This window comes from Thamnophis sirtalis, unplaced genomic scaffold, assembly GCF_051295495.1.
Source record: "Thamnophis sirtalis isolate CommonGarterSnake01/CBP01778 unplaced genomic scaffold, rThaSir2_p1.2 scaffold_4, whole genome shotgun sequence".
NCBI lineage: Eukaryota > Metazoa > Chordata > Lepidosauria > Squamata > Natricidae > Thamnophis > Thamnophis sirtalis.
Genome location: NW_028261384.1, coordinates 13,988,015 through 14,004,405, shown reverse-complemented (window position 1 = coordinate 14,004,405; position 16,391 = coordinate 13,988,015). Strand labels below are relative to the sequence as shown.

The window sequence follows — 16,391 nt, the reverse complement described above, 5'->3', positions numbered from 1 at the left end:
GCTCCAGGATGTAAAGGACCTTCGGGGCTCAGAGAGTGAAATTCTTCATTGAAAGAGGGGACATTTCACAGATCCTTTAGAGAAGCCACAGCTTGCCATCCTGTCCCCCATTTTTTTTAAAACCTCTCCTCCCACTTTTCTGGATAGCTTCAGTCAAGTCCCCCTCCTTCCGTTTTTATGGGTAGCGGTGTAGAAGGTGGAATTCATCTGAACTTTAGAGGAATATGGAATAAGCTGATTCCTTCCAGTCAGGTTTCAGTCACAGTTATGCGAAAGAAATAGCACTGGTTGCACTTGTGGATGATCTATGGCAAGGACAAAATTCTTTATAGTTAAAGAAATATTCCTTATATTGAAATGAAGATCTTTGTCCCCCATGGCTGATGAAATGCTCAAGGATGGAAAGGACCTGTCCCCCATTTTTTTTTTTAAAAAAAAACTCTACTCCCATGTTTCTGGGTAGCTTCGGTCCAATCTCCCACCATCCCTTTTTATGGACAGCAGTTTAGAAGGTAGAAATTGGATGCTGGATGAAACCGATTCCTTACCATCAGACTTCATTCGCAACAGAAACAGCACTGGTTGCACTTATGGACGATCTATGGGAAGGACATAATTCTTTATAGATAAATGAATATTCCTTATATTAAAATGAAGATCCTTGTCCACCATGGCCGATGAAATGCTCCAGGATGGAAAGGACCTGGAGAGCTCAGAGAGTGAAATTCCTCACTGCAAGAGGGGGCATTACCAGGACCTTTTACGGAAGCCTCAGCTTGCCAGCCCATTCCCCATTTAAAAAATATCTCTCCTCCCACTTGTCTGGGTAGCTTCGGTCCAATCTCCCACCATCATTTTTCTGGAAAGTAGTGTAGAAGTTAGAATGTTTGGAAACTTGAATAGGATTCTGGATGAAACCGATTCCTTACCCTCAGATTTCATTCGCAGTTATGTAACAGAAACAGCACTTATGGACGATCTATGGGAAGGACATAATTCTTTATAGATAAATGAATATTCTTTATATTGAAATGAAGATCCTTGTCCACCATGGCTGATGAAATGCTCAAGGATGGAAAGGACCTGGAGGGTTCAGAGAGTGAAATTCCTCACTGCAAGAAGGGGCATTACCAGGGCCTTTTACGGAAGCCTCAGCTTGCCATCCTATCCCCCATTTTTTAATAAAACCTCTCCTCCTACTTGTCTGGGTAGCTTCGATCCAGTCTTCCTCCTTCCCTTTTTATGGATTGTAGTGTATAAGGTAGAATGTTTGGGAAGTTTAGAGGTTTCTGGATGAAACCCAATTCCTCCATTCCAGTTCCAGTCACAGTAACGTAACCGAAGGAGCACTGCTTCCACTTGTGGATGATCTATAGCAAGGACATGATGATAGTGTTCATCCAATCCTTGATACCCTTGACTTTTCAGTGGCTTTCAATACCATGATACCATCCTTGCTACCCCGTCCCCCATTTAAAAAATATCTCCCCTCCTACGTGTCTGGGTAGCTTCGGTCCAGTCTCCCACCATTCCTTTTTATGGACAGTAGTGTAGAAGTTAGAATATTTGAGAACTTCAATAGGATTCTGGATGAAACCGATTCCTAACCATCAGATTTCATTCGCAACAGAAACAGCACTGGTTGCACTTATGGACGATCTATGGCAAGGACATAATTCTTTATAGATAAATGAATATTCCTTATATTGAAATGAAGATCCTTGTCCACCATGGCCGATGAAATGCTCCAGGATGGAAAGGACATTGGGGGCTCAGAAAGTGAAATTCTTCACTGAAACAAGGGGCATTTCAGGGAACTTTTAGGAAACCCACAGCTTGCCAGCCCATTCCCCATTTAAAAAATATCTCTCCTCCCACTTGTCTGGGTAGCTTCGGTCCAATCTCCCACCATCATTTTTCTGGAAAGTAGTGTAGAAGTTAGAATGCTTGGAAACTTCAATAGGATTCTGGATGAAACCGATTTCTAACCGTCAGATTTCATTCGCAGTTATGTAACAGAAACAGCACTAATGGACGATCTATGGGAAGGACATAATTCTTTATAGATAAATAAATATTCCTTATATTGAAATGAAGATCCTTGTCCACCATGGCCGATGAAATGCTCCAGGATGGAAAGGACATTGGGGGCTCAGAAAGTGAAATTCTTCACTGCAACAAGGGGCATTTCAGGGAACTTTTAGGAAACCCACAGCTTGAGACATGAGATCATTGCCTGTGTATACAGTTCTGGAAGACTTCAGTCTGCCATTTCTGGATTCGACCTCAGAAGCTGCATAAAAGTTCATGACCATGGACGTATCTCAGATAATCACAGGTCTGACTCAGGACAGTCATAATTTCCAGATGGAGCAATGGCAATTGAACATTATCCCTATCATGGTTAGATCATGCCCTGATATCCTTGAGACCCTCCTATGTCATCCTTCTCCACAGGGAGTGTTCCACCCCCAGAGACTAATGGACTCAAATGAGTTCCAAATGGAAGTGGGAGATATCACAGGGGTTTTGCTGTATGGCCTGTTGAAGCCTTGGCAACTACCTGGAATCAAAAAGTGGCCAAGTGCAGCCTTTCAGGATTGTGCCTGAGCAGCCTCCCTTGAGCCATCATTCCTGATGGTCCCTGTCATTCATAGAGGAATTATGAGTTCTAAAAAGGGTTAATGGATGCCTGGGACATTGTTGGTGGAAAACGAGGATTTGTCATGGCTTAGAGCCTATTTCAGGATGGCAAGAATGGCAAAATAGCATTATTTCCCTGCCTTTATGCAGTATCACCCAGCAACCTTGCTCTGGACCTATGTCCCTTTCTGGACAAGAGGCTTGGGTGATCATTGCAGAGGATTTTGTTCAATACCTAATAGACAAATCACTTGGATTCATTCTAGTTAGAACGCATGCCTGGTATTTAAAATGCGTGGCGAAAGGACTTGCTTGGTCATTTGGGAACAATTCAGTCCTGTTGGATTTGGTTCTCATAAGGTCAGTGCAAACCTGGCATCATTTATAAATTAGATCCTTGTCCCACCTGGTTAGTAAAAGTTTCCAGGACAATGACTAGAAGGTCAGTCCAGGCAGGAATGAGACCCACTTCTCGCTGCAGGAGGGCACATTCCCAAACCCATTTAAGAAGAGCTTGGTTTGGCCCCTCCACCTATCTGGTCAATGTCTGTCCAGTCTATATATAAGGTGAAATATTTTGTAATTTTAGAAGATCCTGGATGAAATGGATTCCTTCCAGTCAATTATCAGGTCCATTTATGGGACAGAAACTGCACTCATTGCACTTGTGGATGATCTATGGCAAAGGCCGGATGATAGTATACATCCATCGTCACTCTCCTTCATTTCTCAGTGGCTTTTGATACCATCAGCCATGCGGCAATCAATTGAATTTAGGCTGCACAGGACTATCTTGTACGTGTTCGATTCCTTTCTCCAAGGCCAATACTAATGAGTGTTAATAGGGAATGAGAGGTTCAGTCCACAGCTTCTCCTTTTTGGCAGGTCAAAGGGCTCGGGATTCTCTGCTGGATTCTGAGAGTGCTTGTAGGTTTTGGGGATCTTGATGGGGCCCAACATCAGCTGCAGATCATTGCCACCACCATGGAATGAGGGGAAATGAGCTATGGGGCAGAAGTAGCATTGGTTGCACTTGTGGATGATCTATGGCAAAGGCCGGATGATAGTATACAATCCATCGTCACTCTCCTTCATTTCTCAGTGGCTTTTGATACCATCAGCCATGCGGCAATCAATTGAATTTAGGCTGCACAGGACCATCTTGTACGTGTTCGATTCCTTTCTCCAAGGCCAATACTAATGAGTGTTAATAGGGAATGAGAGGTTCAGTCCACAGCTTCTCCTTTTTGGCAGGTCAAAAGGCTCGGGATTCTCTGCTGGATTCTGAGAGTGCTTGTAGGTTTTGGGGATCTTGATGGGGCCCAACATCAGCTGCAGATCATTGCCACCACCATGGAATGAGGGGAAATGAGCTATGGGGCAGAAGTAGCATTGGTTGCACTTGTGGATGATCTATGGCAAAGGCCGGATGATAGTATACATCCATCGTCACTCTCCTTCATTTCTCAGTGGCTTTTGATACCATCAGCCATGCGGCAATCAATTGAATTTAGGCTGCACAGGACCCATCTTGTTTGTGTTCGACTCCTTTCTCCAAGGCCAATACTAATGAGTGTTAATGGGGAATGAGAGGTTCAGTCCACAGCTTCTCCTTTTTGGCATGTCAAAGGACTCGGGATTCGATGTTGGATTTCGAGAGTGCCTGTAGGTTATTTGGATCCTGATGGGACTACATGTCAGCTGCAATGAATTGCCATCACCATGGAATGACGAGAAATGAGCTATGGGCAGAGGTAGCATTGGCTGCACTTGTGGACAATCTATGGCAAGAGCGGGATGACAGTGGGTAGCGATCTTTCAATCTCCTTGACTTCTCAGTGGCTTTTAATACTATCAGCCATGGTACCCCTTTTGGGCCACCTGTTGAGACCACGCCTGGGTGGAATGGTCTTGTGTGAGTTTGACTCCTTCCTCCAAGGCCGGTCCTAATGAGTGTTAATAGGGAATGAGAGGTTCAGTCCACAGCTTCTCCTTTTTGGCATGTCAAAGGGCTCGGGATTCTCTGCTGGATTCTGAGAGTGCTTGTAGGTTTTGGGGATCTTGATGGGGCCCAACATCAGCTGCAGATCATTGCCACCACCATGGAATGAGGGGAAATGAGCTATGGGGCAGAAGTAACATTGACTGCACTTGCAGACAATCTATGGCAAGGGTCAGATGACAGTGGGTAGCGATCTTTCAATCTCCTTGACTTCTCAGTGGCTTTTAATACTATCAGCCATAGTACCCCTTTTGGGCCACCTGTTGAGACCACGCCTGGGTGGAATGGTCTTGTGTGAGTTTGACTCCTTCCTCCAAGGCCGGTCCTAATGAGTGTTAATAGGGAATGAGAGGTTCAGTCCACAGCTTCTCCTTATGTCAAAGTGCTTGGGATTCTCTTCCACTCCGTTTTAACACCTACATCAATATGCTGACCATCAGCTTTACACCAACACTCCTGGTGATCCAACTGGTGCTGCTGGCCTCTCTAGTACCTGGTGCTTGTAGGGATCTGGAAAAGGGACAACCAACTTTGACTGGTAAGAAGACCAAATTGCTTTGGATGCATGGAGCTTCTGGCTCCGGTACTTTGACACTTTTAGTTCTGCATCGGGTTGCGCTACCTCAGACCAACTTGGTGCCCCTTTCCTGACTTTTCTTGCTTTCTAAGTGGGTGCAGTCATAAGAGCCTTTGCACAGCTTCATGTTGTATGGCAGATTTGCCCTTTCCTGGATGGGAGTCTCTGCTTTCAATGACTCACACCCTGGTTACCTGATGCTTGGACTACTTGAATGCACTCTCCATGAGCCATCCTCAGGGATATCTGGGAGCTCGTGCTTGTGCAACTTCAGTCTGACAGTGTACATCCATCCTTGACTTCTCATTTGCTTCTGATATGAACAGTCATGGTATCCTTTGGGGCCATCTGTTAAATTTGGGCTGGACTGGATGGTCTGGGAGGATTTGATTTCTTTCTCCAAGGCCAGTCCTAATGAGTGTTAATAAGGAATGAAAAGTTCAGTCCACGCATGGTCCTTTTTGCCAGGAGATTGTGGCGATCTGGATAGGGGACAAAAAAACTGAACCATGCCTGATCTCAGATTTCTCAGATTGCTTGCTGAGCAAATGAGTCATGGAATGGAGAGCCTATGCGCAACTTTATGCTGTGTGGTAGTTTTTCTCCTTAGATAGGAGTCCCTGCGCTCAGTCACTCACACCCTAGTTATCCAATGCTTGGACTACTTCAATGCGCTCTCCATGGGCCTTCCTCAAGAATGTCTAGAAGCTTCAGCTAATGCACAATTCAGGTGTGTGGGCATTTCATGGGATCCATTGGATGTCCCAATTTACATCACCGCCCTACAAACTACATTGGCTGCCAGTTTGCTTTGGGGTCTAATTCCAGTGTAAACGAAGCACTGAGAAAACATGCTAATGAGAGACAACAAATAGGCATCACTTCAGTGGAAGGTAGTTTTCAGGATGGCAACGGTCACAAGGACCCAGTCACGGTTATGTGACAGAAGGAGCACTGGTTGCACTTGTGGACGATCTATGGCAAGTACACAATGACGGTGTACATCCATCCTTCATCTCCTTGACTTGTCAGTGGCTTTTAATACTATCAGCCATGCACAATCAATTGAATTTAGGCTGGACAGGACCCATCTTGTTTGTGTTCGACTCCTTTCTCCAAGGCCAATACTAATGAGTGTTAATAGGGAATGATAGGTTCAGTCCACAGCTTCTCCTTTTTGGCATGTCAAAGGGCTCGGGATTCTCTGCTGGATTCTGAGAGTGCCTGTAGGTTATGGGGAACTTGATGGGGCTCAATGTCAGCTGCATATCCTTGCCACCACCATGGAATGAAGAGAAATGAGCTATGGGGCAGAAGTAGCATTGGTTGCACTTGTGGATGATCTATGGCAAAGGCCGGATGATTGTATACATCCATCCTTCATCTCCTTGACTTGTCAGTGGCTTTTAATACTATCAGTCATGCACAATCAATTGAATTTAGGCTGGACAGGACGCATCTTGTTTGTGTTGGTTTGTTTGTTGGTTTTGTGTGGTTTGTTGCCCCACCCGAGTGTTGAATGTAGAATGCATGTTGTGTTTTTACTACTTATCTTGTTTTCATATTGTTTATTGTGTATTGTTCCCCCTCCCTAATGGTTGTAAGCCGCCCTGAGTCCCCTCAGGGAAAAGGGCGGCCTATAAATTTTAATAAAATACCAAAATACCAAAAAAAAAGTGTTCGACTCCTTTCTCCAAGACCAATACTAATGAGTGTTAATGGGGAATGAGAGGTTCAGTCCACAGCTTCTCCTTTTTGGCATGTCAAAGGGCTCGGGATTCTCTGCTGGATTCTGAGAGTGCCTGTAGGTTATGGGGAACTTGATGGGGCTCAATGTCAGCTGCATATCCTTGCCACCACCATGGAATGAAGAGAAATGAGCTATGGGGCAGAAGGAGCACTGGTTGCACTTGTGGATGATCTATGGCAAAGGCCGGATGATTGTATACATCCATCCTTCATCTCCTTGACTTGTCAGTGGCTTTTAATACTATCAGCCATGCACAATCAATTGAATTTAGGCTGGACAGGACCCATCTTGTTTGTGTTCGACTCTTTTCTCCAAGGCCAATACTAATGAGTGTTAATGGGGAATGAGAGGTTCAGTCCACAGCTTCTCCTTTTTGGCATGTCAAAGGGCTTGGGATTCTCTGCTGGATTCTGAGAGTGCCTGTAGGTTATGGGGAACTTGATGGGGCTCAATGTCAGCTGCATATCCTTGCCACCACCATGGAATGAAGAGAAATGAGCTATGGGGCAGAAGTAGCATTGGTTGCACTTGTGCATGATCTATGGCAAAGGCCGGATGATTGTATACATCCATCCTTCATCTCCTTGACTTGTTAGTGGCTTTTAATACTATCAGCCGTGCAACAATGTGTTGGGATTTGGGCTGGACAGGACTGTCTTGTGTGGGCTTGACTTCTTTCTCCAAGGCCGGTCCTAATGAGTGTTAATGGGGAATGAGAGGTTCAGTCCACAGATTCTCCTTTTTGGCATGTCAAAGGGCTCTCACTGTAAGAGGGCACATTCCCAAATCTTTTTAAGGAGAACTTGGTGTTGCCCTCCTTAAATAAACATCATTGGATCCCACCTATCTGAACAACATCTATTAAGTCTATATATAAGGTGAAATATTTTAGAAGATCCTGAATGAAATGGATTCTTTCCAGTCATGTTTCAGGTCGAGCTATGGAACAGAAACAGCACTGGTTACACTTGTGGATGATCTATGGCCAGGGCAGGATGATGGTGTACATCCATCCTTGCTCTCCTTGACTTCTCAGTGGTTTTTGATATCATCAGCCATGTGCCAATCTGTTGAATTTACCGTCTTATGCGGGTTCGACCCCTTTCTCCAAGGCCAATACTAATGAGTGTTAATAGAGAATGAGAGGTTCAGTCTGCATCCTCTCCTTTTTGCCTGAAGGTTGTGAAAATCTGAATAGGGGACAAAAATCTGAATTGAAGATTGATTTCGTGTGTGATCACGGATTTCTCAGATTGCTTTCTGAGCAGTCATGGCCCATAAACCCATGTCTTAAGAAATTGGCTTACCCTGGTGGGATTAGCCAATGCAACCCGGCCAGAAGGGGCATGTGGTAGCGGCCTTCAGCCAAGGAATTCCAGTCAGTAGGGTCCAGAAAAGCCTTTTCTGTCATGATTCCTGCCTTCTGGACTATCTTGCCCCTGAACCTGGATCTGCTCTTTCCTTTTTGGTCTTCTAAAAGGCCTTGAAAAGAAGCTAAGATCAATGTAGAGATGTTATTAACCCTTTTTTTATTTCTTTTTTCTCAATATATTTTAGATTGTGTTTGTTAAAAATCTATACCGTGTACGGGCTCTGGGAAGTCGGGAGGGGATGGAGGTGGGGTGTTGGGGGGGAGGGTGGGGGGAGGGAGGGATATATACTAGGTTAGATACGATGTGTTAGATTTCAATGTAATGCGACTTCACATGTATACTGTTTTTCTTTAATTTCTCTGTAAAAATAGGATAAGTTAAGTACATTGACATATAGTGGAAATACACCAAGGGGAGGAGGAGTGGGATAGAAGAAAGATGGGTAGAGAGGGTGGGAGAGAGGATGGGAGGGAGGGTGAGAAGGGAGGGAGGGAGTGGATCAGGAGAGAGGAGTGGTAGAGGGGGAGGGGAAGTAGGGTAGAGGGAAGATGGGATGATGGAGGGAAGATAGAAAGTTGGAGGGGGGTGGAAGAAAGAGGTGTACCGAGAGTGGAAGAGGTATATTGGGTTTCTATTTTTTTGGGTATTGTTGATAAGAGGAATTGCTGCGATTATTGTTTAATGTTGTATGGCTCCGGCTATGCACAGTATATATGTGAGTGTATGAAAATGAAAAAATGGAAAATAAAAACCTTTTTCATGATAAAAGGCCTTGAAAACATGACTATTGTCAATTAACCTGGAGCCCTAATTGATAATTTTTTCTTCACTGTTGATACCTCTATTTCCTTGCTTTAATTTCAGAGTGTTATGAACATGATGCATGTGATAAGCATCCCGTATTCCTTAATGAAAGTGAACCCACTTTCATGGATACAGAAAGTGTGCCAGTACAAAGGTAAGGGTGAAGGCTACATCAATCTACTTTGTGGGAGCAGGAGGTGGGATTTATTGTATTAGACTGGCAAAATAGAAGTCATCTCTCTGGCACCTTTTTCACATTCAATCTATGAAAGATTGGCTTGTAATATTATAAAAACTGAAACTCCAAATTGAAATCTAATTTTTCTGCTAATTGGCCATACTTTCTATATTATGGACATTTAGTAGTGGAATTATATCTTAAATATCTTTGATTGTTTATTGCATTCTTTAGTGGAATGTTGTCTTAATTCATTGGTCATTTTTCTCTTTCTTTTACATCTCTCAGCAAAAGTAGCCTGTGTAAAATCCAGGGATATGCACTGGGCATTAGTAGCACACAGAGATCAACGTGATATCAACCTCTCTTCACTTAGAATGTTGATAGTGGCTGATGGCGCCAATCCATGTGAGTGATAAGTATGGAACAAATAATACACGATGAAATTATATTTCAAAGTTTCATTTCTTTAGTGATATCGTAAAGCAAATCCAATATTTCACAGTACTATAAGCTAAGGCAGCGTAGTTTTATATAATTTGGCAAATTTCTCCTTGAAAGTAGAAAAGAGCTTGAAGGTTTGTCAGAAATCAGTTGAAACTAGGTATCGATTGGGATGGTTTCTTTGCTTGGTCAAAGACAAGCATAAAAACCATGAACCATATTTGATCACGTAAAATTTTACAATTTTTAATATCCCAAACTGAGATCCAAGGCAGCTTATATGAATATTAACTTTTTAAAGTAGATTGAAACCATGATCCAAAAGCAAGTTAGAAAATTAAACTGAAATTGATTGAGGGGCTGCCCTTGAAGAGCATCCGGAGACTTCAGCTAGTCCAGAATGCGGCCGCGCGAGTGATCGTGGGCGCACCACGGTTCGCCCACATAACACCGATCCTCCGTGAGCTGCACTGGCTACCTGTCGATCTCCGGGTGCACTTCAAGGTCCTACTCACCACCTATAAAGCGCTCCATGGTAGTGGATCTGGCTATTTGAGAGACCGCCTTCTGCCAATTACCTCCCTGCGTCCCATCAGATCGCACAGAGTTGGCCTCCTCCGTATTCCATCCGCCAGTCAGTGCCGACTGGCGACTACCCGGAGGAGAGCCTTCTCTGTTGTGGCTCCGACACTATGGAACAATCTCCCCGTGGAGATTCGTACCCTCACCACCGTCCAGGCCTTCCGCACAGCCCTCAAGAACTGGCTAGCCCGTCAGGTCTGGGGCTAAGCCTATTTTCGCCCCTCCCGAATGTTGAGTGAATGTTGAGTTTTATTGTTTAATTTATTTTTGTTCACATTTCTTTTTGCACTGTCCTACACTCCCTTTCCTTTGTGATTGTAAGCCGCCCTGAGTCCCCTCAGGGAAAAGGGCGGCCTATAAATGCTCAATAAATGAAATGAAATGAAATGAAAATGAAATTGAATCTCCAGTGGTATCTGGGGGGGGGGAAACCCAATTTTTTACTTGGTGCAAAAAGTAATAAAGGAACAGCACTGAGACAACCTTTTTCCCTGTTACTGTCCTTAGAATTTTCAGGTTCTAAGATCCTCTATTCATAATGGACAGTGTTGACTACTTCACATCAAATATTTTGGGTTTTAGGTTTTTATCAATGGCTGCAAAACTCGAAACCAGTGTATTATATAGGAAATATATAGTAACCAGGATTTCAAAGATTTTTGAAAGTAATTGATTTTAATTGGACATGATCTGTATGTTTTATACTGTGACATGTCTGACCTTACATGATACAAAATGAAAACTGAAATTCAATTATTAGAAGTAAAGGGAATACAAATATTTTTTTTGAAGTCATTTATGAAATTCTGTACAAAATGGAGTGATCTTCATGTACCCAGTACAAGTAATATCCTGCAATGGAAATGTAATTTCCAGAGTAATATTTGGTTCTGCTCATAGTTTTATTCTATTGTATATAAAGAACTTGATTATACAATAGCGACTCAGTTAGCCTTAAGAGCTAGTTGCATTTGGGGGCAGAAGTATACTCAGTGCATTTCAATCTTCTCCTCTGGACAAAAGAAGTTGAAATGAGGGTTGGTATGTTAGAGACTCGCTTTAGGGACATCTATAGATTTCAACCCACAGGTCAATTATTCACAATCACTCGGTGAATTTATTGGTTGGTTGGCATCTAGATTTCTATTTTGGGAACCTCCTATTTAGAATTTCTGTTTTGTTATGAGGAACTATTGATTATTGCACATAGAATGATATTATTGTCTGTGTACTTTTTAACTCCAGGGTCTATTTCTTCGTGTGATGCATTTCTAAATGTCTTCCAAAGTAAAGGCCTAAGACAAGAAGTCATCTGTCCTTGTGCTAGTTCACCAGAGGCTCTAACGGTGGCTATTAGAAGGTTTGTAGAGTCAAATATAAATGTGAAATCCTGAAGGCAGTGAAGTTTAATGGAAACAATCTTGGAGTAACAATAGGAGGAGGAAGGAGCATTATACACCCTCTATTTCCCCCCACCCCACCCTATTTGTCAGTACAAACATTTGTTCAACCATCATATCTCACGGGGATCAAGGGCATGGGGGAAATGCCAAGTCTTGCAACAAAAGGGTAACAGTATTGAAGCTATCTCATAATATTCTGTTCAACAGGACATATGCTAAAAGGCACAATTCTGGAGCCCAACAAAATATTATTTAATGGAAGGGAAGCCAGAGCCTCCGCTTCCTGCAAGAGCTGATGAAGTGAATAAATATTTCTATAGAGGTCACTCAAGCTTGGCATTATTACCAAGCACATCACATATATGAAATGAGAGTTGCTGGCATGATTGACATTTTCCATACATTTCCAGACCAACAGATGACAGCAACCAACCACCTGGAAGGGGAGTACTATCAATGCACGGGCTTACTTATGGAGTAATCAGAGTGGATTCAGAAGAAAAGCTTTCTGTTCTAACAGTGCAAGATGTTGGTTTGGTGATGCCTGGAGGTGAGGCTTCTATAAGCTTACTCAAAAAAATGTATGACATTTGCATTGTTTTTCTCTTAATGCATGGTGGATGGGGAAATTCCAAGATTAAAATCAATAAATCTTAGATTTGCCAAGGTTGCACTGCCTTAAAGAAAGTTGTATTCACAGAGACACTATTTCCTCAAAGCTAGTATTCATTTTTCGATATACTTTGTGGTTTAGCTTATACCACCCTTGACAGTTAAAATTATTCTTTCTCCATTAAACATGTACATAAATGATCTCCTAGGGGGCATTTTAGAATGTTATCCTAAGTATGATCTACCCATAACAAGACAGTTTTGTTTTCTTCAAACTTTTGCAGCAAATAACTTTTTAATAAATCTGATATAGATTCATTACATAATTTTGTAGGATTGAGATTCTATGTCTTGTTCCCATTGGAAAAAAGCCAGTTACAAAAGCATTTTGTTCTGGTTCCCTTCCAGCCCTGTCATGTTGGCGGCTTTCCCATGTCTAAACTTGTGTTGTTTGGGGTTAACTGTAGTTAGCAATCCATCAGGAGTCATATATGGTCACTTTCTTTTTTATGCCCAAGATTGGAAAGAGGAGTGTTACAACAAGGTATATTTAACAGGGTGGAAGAATAACCAGGAGTCTGGAATTCGACTTTGGAAGACTTCTTTCTTGATTATGCCATTTCTTCTTAAGACTAAAGAATGTGTTTATTCTTCCCCAGAATTACTTATGCTTACAGGTTTAGCTGTCGAACATGAACTGCATTCATTATTTTATTTAATTCCTTAGTGTTAATTTTCCTAGGGGAATTAACTTTTCTATCTTCTGTATCTTCTCTGCACCATATTTCTGCAACATCTCTGGCGGGATGGAGGTAATGCATAAATCCTGGTTCTTCTTGACCTCTCAGTGGCACTAATACCATCAGTCATGGTATCCTTCTGGGTCTACTTAGGAACTGGAGGTGGGCAGCACTGTATTGTGCTGGTTCTTCTTACTCAGGACCTAGTCCAGTTGAGATAGATAGATAGATAGATAGATAGATAGATAGATAGATAGATAGATAGATAGATAGATAGATAGATAGATAGATAGATGATAGATAGATAGATAGATAGATAGATAGATAGATAGATAGATAGATAGATAGTGACCAATACTAAGTGGGGGGAGGCTTCAGGGCTCTGGTCTCTCTCTCTTCCCTTTAATATTTACATGAGGCTGCTAGGTGAAGTGATCCATCGGTTTGGGTTGAGATATATAGCCATCTGCTTACTCCAGATAGAGCTATTGGGGACTGGATGGGGAGAAACAGTCTCCAACTCAACCCTAGCAAGACAGAGTGGCTATGAAGAGAACCCTGAAGATGAGGATCTTCCATCTCTGATTCTGAATGGCATTGTACTGTCCCAAACAGACTCTGTGTGAACAATCTGGGAGGGTCATCCTGGACTTTTGGCGCCTGCTTGAAGAGCCAGTGGCAGTCAGAGTCAAGGCAGCCTTTCCACACCTCTGGGTGGTACGCCAGTTGCACCCGTACCCAGACCAGGTGGCCCTGATCACAGTAATCCAGGCCTTTATAATCACCAGGTTAAACTACTGTAGTATGGTCTACATGAGGCTGACTTGTAGACTGTTAGGAAACTTCAACCAATTCAGAATGCAGAGCATAGATTGTAAATGGTGCCATATATGATGGCACACATAACCAGTGCAGCTCAAGCAAGAGTTGGGGTTTTCGGTATTTCCAAGTGAAGTTCAAGGTGCTATAAGGCCCTTCTTCTCAGGATATCCAAGGAATTGCCTTTTTAAAAAGAGACTCTATCCATCCGACTGCCTCAAAAAGAAGGCATATGACTGGAAAAATGAGGACATATCCACAATGAATGATGTCATTAAAAGACATTTAGATTGTGCAGAAATGAATAGATTAACATTAAAAATAAAAGAAAAAGAAGATACAGAGGATTTTCAAACATGGGACTTGCTTTATAAATGGTTGGACAGTAGAGGTAGAAATTAGGAGTGGGAAGAGTATTATTGTATAAAAATAAATTGATCCAGACAATATTCTGTTCACTAAGCACTTATGTACGTAATGTGAAAATATAATAAACAAAATTTTTTTTTAAAAAAAGAATGCATATGATGCAGATTCCATCTATGTATGTTTACATAGAATGTCAGTTGGTAGGGCCCAGAAAAACAAGCTTTTTCTACAGCTGCCCCTCTGCTGTATGGAATTTCCTCCCTTTGGAAATCAGAATGGTCCCAACCTTGGTAGCTTTTTGTAAGAACCTAAAAACCTGATCATGTGCCCTAAAGCCTAAGATACTGAATATGCCAAGGGCCCTATTTCCAGCTATGTACCTTGCTAACAAGCTAAATACCTTGTTTCTATGTATATTTAACTTGGATGGGTTTTTAGCAATTTTAATAGGGCGCAATAGCTTAGCAGTTAAGACCAATGGTTGCCAGTTCAAGACTCAAGTGCATGACACAGTGAGCTTCCATTCCAAGAGTTAGAAAAAAGCGGGGGAAGGAGGGGAGCCAAGAAGCCCAGTATTTTTTAAAATATAAAATATGTTTTCTTTCCAGTCACTGAGGAGATACAAACACCTAATTTCTACTGCTATTTCTAGAATCAGTTTTCTAGTGCCTTCTGGTTATGAATCTGGATCAATCTAATGATTGACAGTTTAAAATCAAACAACCCATAACCCTGTTAACCCAGATTTGGTGTTGTATGTTGAATTGAAGATTATGTTAGATTTATCCTGCCTTTAATTCTTTTGGCAGTCAAGGCAGCATACTGCTTTCCCCTTCCTAGTTTTTCCAAAACAACAACTCTGTGAATTGACATTGCCAATGTCTATTACTCAGCACTAGGAAAAATACTATTCTTTTCTTTTCCCCACCAATAGCCATAATGTGTGCTGTCAAACCAGATGGAGTTCCTCAACTCTGCCGAACAGATGAAGTTGGTGAACTCTGTGTATGTGCTATTGCTACAGGTACATCTTATTATGGACTCTCTGGAATGACCAAAAATACATTTGAGGTAAGCTGGTAAACTGTTAACTTCATTTAAAAGAAAAGAAAAAACCTTTCGGATTCATATTCATAGCAATGATTCATTTGTGAGGCTGCACTTCTATTAAGTTGGGCCATTATAGTCTTCTCCAATCATTCCCAACAGTGACTTGACATGTGGAGTTTGCAGCTCTAGAGGACTCCAAAATACAGAAGAAGTCATATTTGACCAGTCAGCTCTTTAATTCTGATTGAGCATTTTTATGATTTGCTTGATTATGCTTTAGTGTGTTGTATAAACCAACACATTTTTATAAATTAGCGTTCACAGTATATATTGTTAGGTTATAACTATTATGTTATAACTTCAACAACACATGGTGAAGCACTTCTCACGAGCAAGACTAGCTAAGATATTGCAAGATATGTCTGCTAAATGTTGAAGTGCAGTTAGATTCCTGGTTTGTACTAGCACAAAAGGTGAAAGCATATTGGACCAAAATACATACTTGAATAGAAAAAAAATGATAAAGGAATATATAAACCTAAAACCAGAAATATTTCTGTTGGATATTATACCAGAAAAATATAATAAAGGGACTATGCATCTAATACTACATGTTTTAAAAGCAGCTACAACTGTATTTGCACAGCATTGGAAAGGTGTGGAGATCCTTACAGAACAGAAGATAATAAAAAAAAATACTACAATATGCAGAAATGGACAGACTAACACTTGAAATTAAAGAGAAGGAAGACATAAAATATTTTGAAATATGGGATTTGTTTTATCAATGGTTAACTAACAGAAACAGAACTTAGAATGTTTAAAATTATAAGAGGACTAATATTTCTATGAGAGATGATGATGGTTTATTGCTCAAACTAACTGTAACCAGACAACACACTGTTTATATAGATATTGAAATTGTTGTTCTTTCTTTATATAGCAAAAATAAAAAAATAATTTGTGGAAAAAAGCCACATGCTGAAGTAAATAATTGTTTAATTCAATGGGTGTACAAAACATAGTATTAGTGTTCCCATGGAGA

The 16,391-nt window shown here is 41.6% G+C and overlaps 1 protein-coding gene across 4 annotated transcripts in view; it reads left to right on the top strand.

Moving 5' to 3' along the window:
* Window positions 1–16,391, top strand: part of DIP2C (DIP2 acetate--CoA ligase C (putative)) — a 361,956-nt gene that overhangs the window by 300,643 nt on the left and 44,922 nt on the right. For all 4 annotated transcript variants that reach the window (XM_087712511.1, XM_014061648.2, XM_014061647.2 and 1 more), the window contains 5 exons: window positions 9,210–9,303; window positions 9,616–9,735; window positions 11,599–11,713; window positions 12,167–12,306; window positions 15,231–15,367. In XM_087712511.1, coding sequence (XP_087568637.1) covers window positions 9,210–9,303; window positions 9,616–9,735; window positions 11,599–11,713; window positions 12,167–12,306; window positions 15,231–15,367 — 606 coding nt within the window. The remainder of the gene's footprint in view (window positions 1–9,209; window positions 9,304–9,615; window positions 9,736–11,598; window positions 11,714–12,166; window positions 12,307–15,230; window positions 15,368–16,391) is intronic.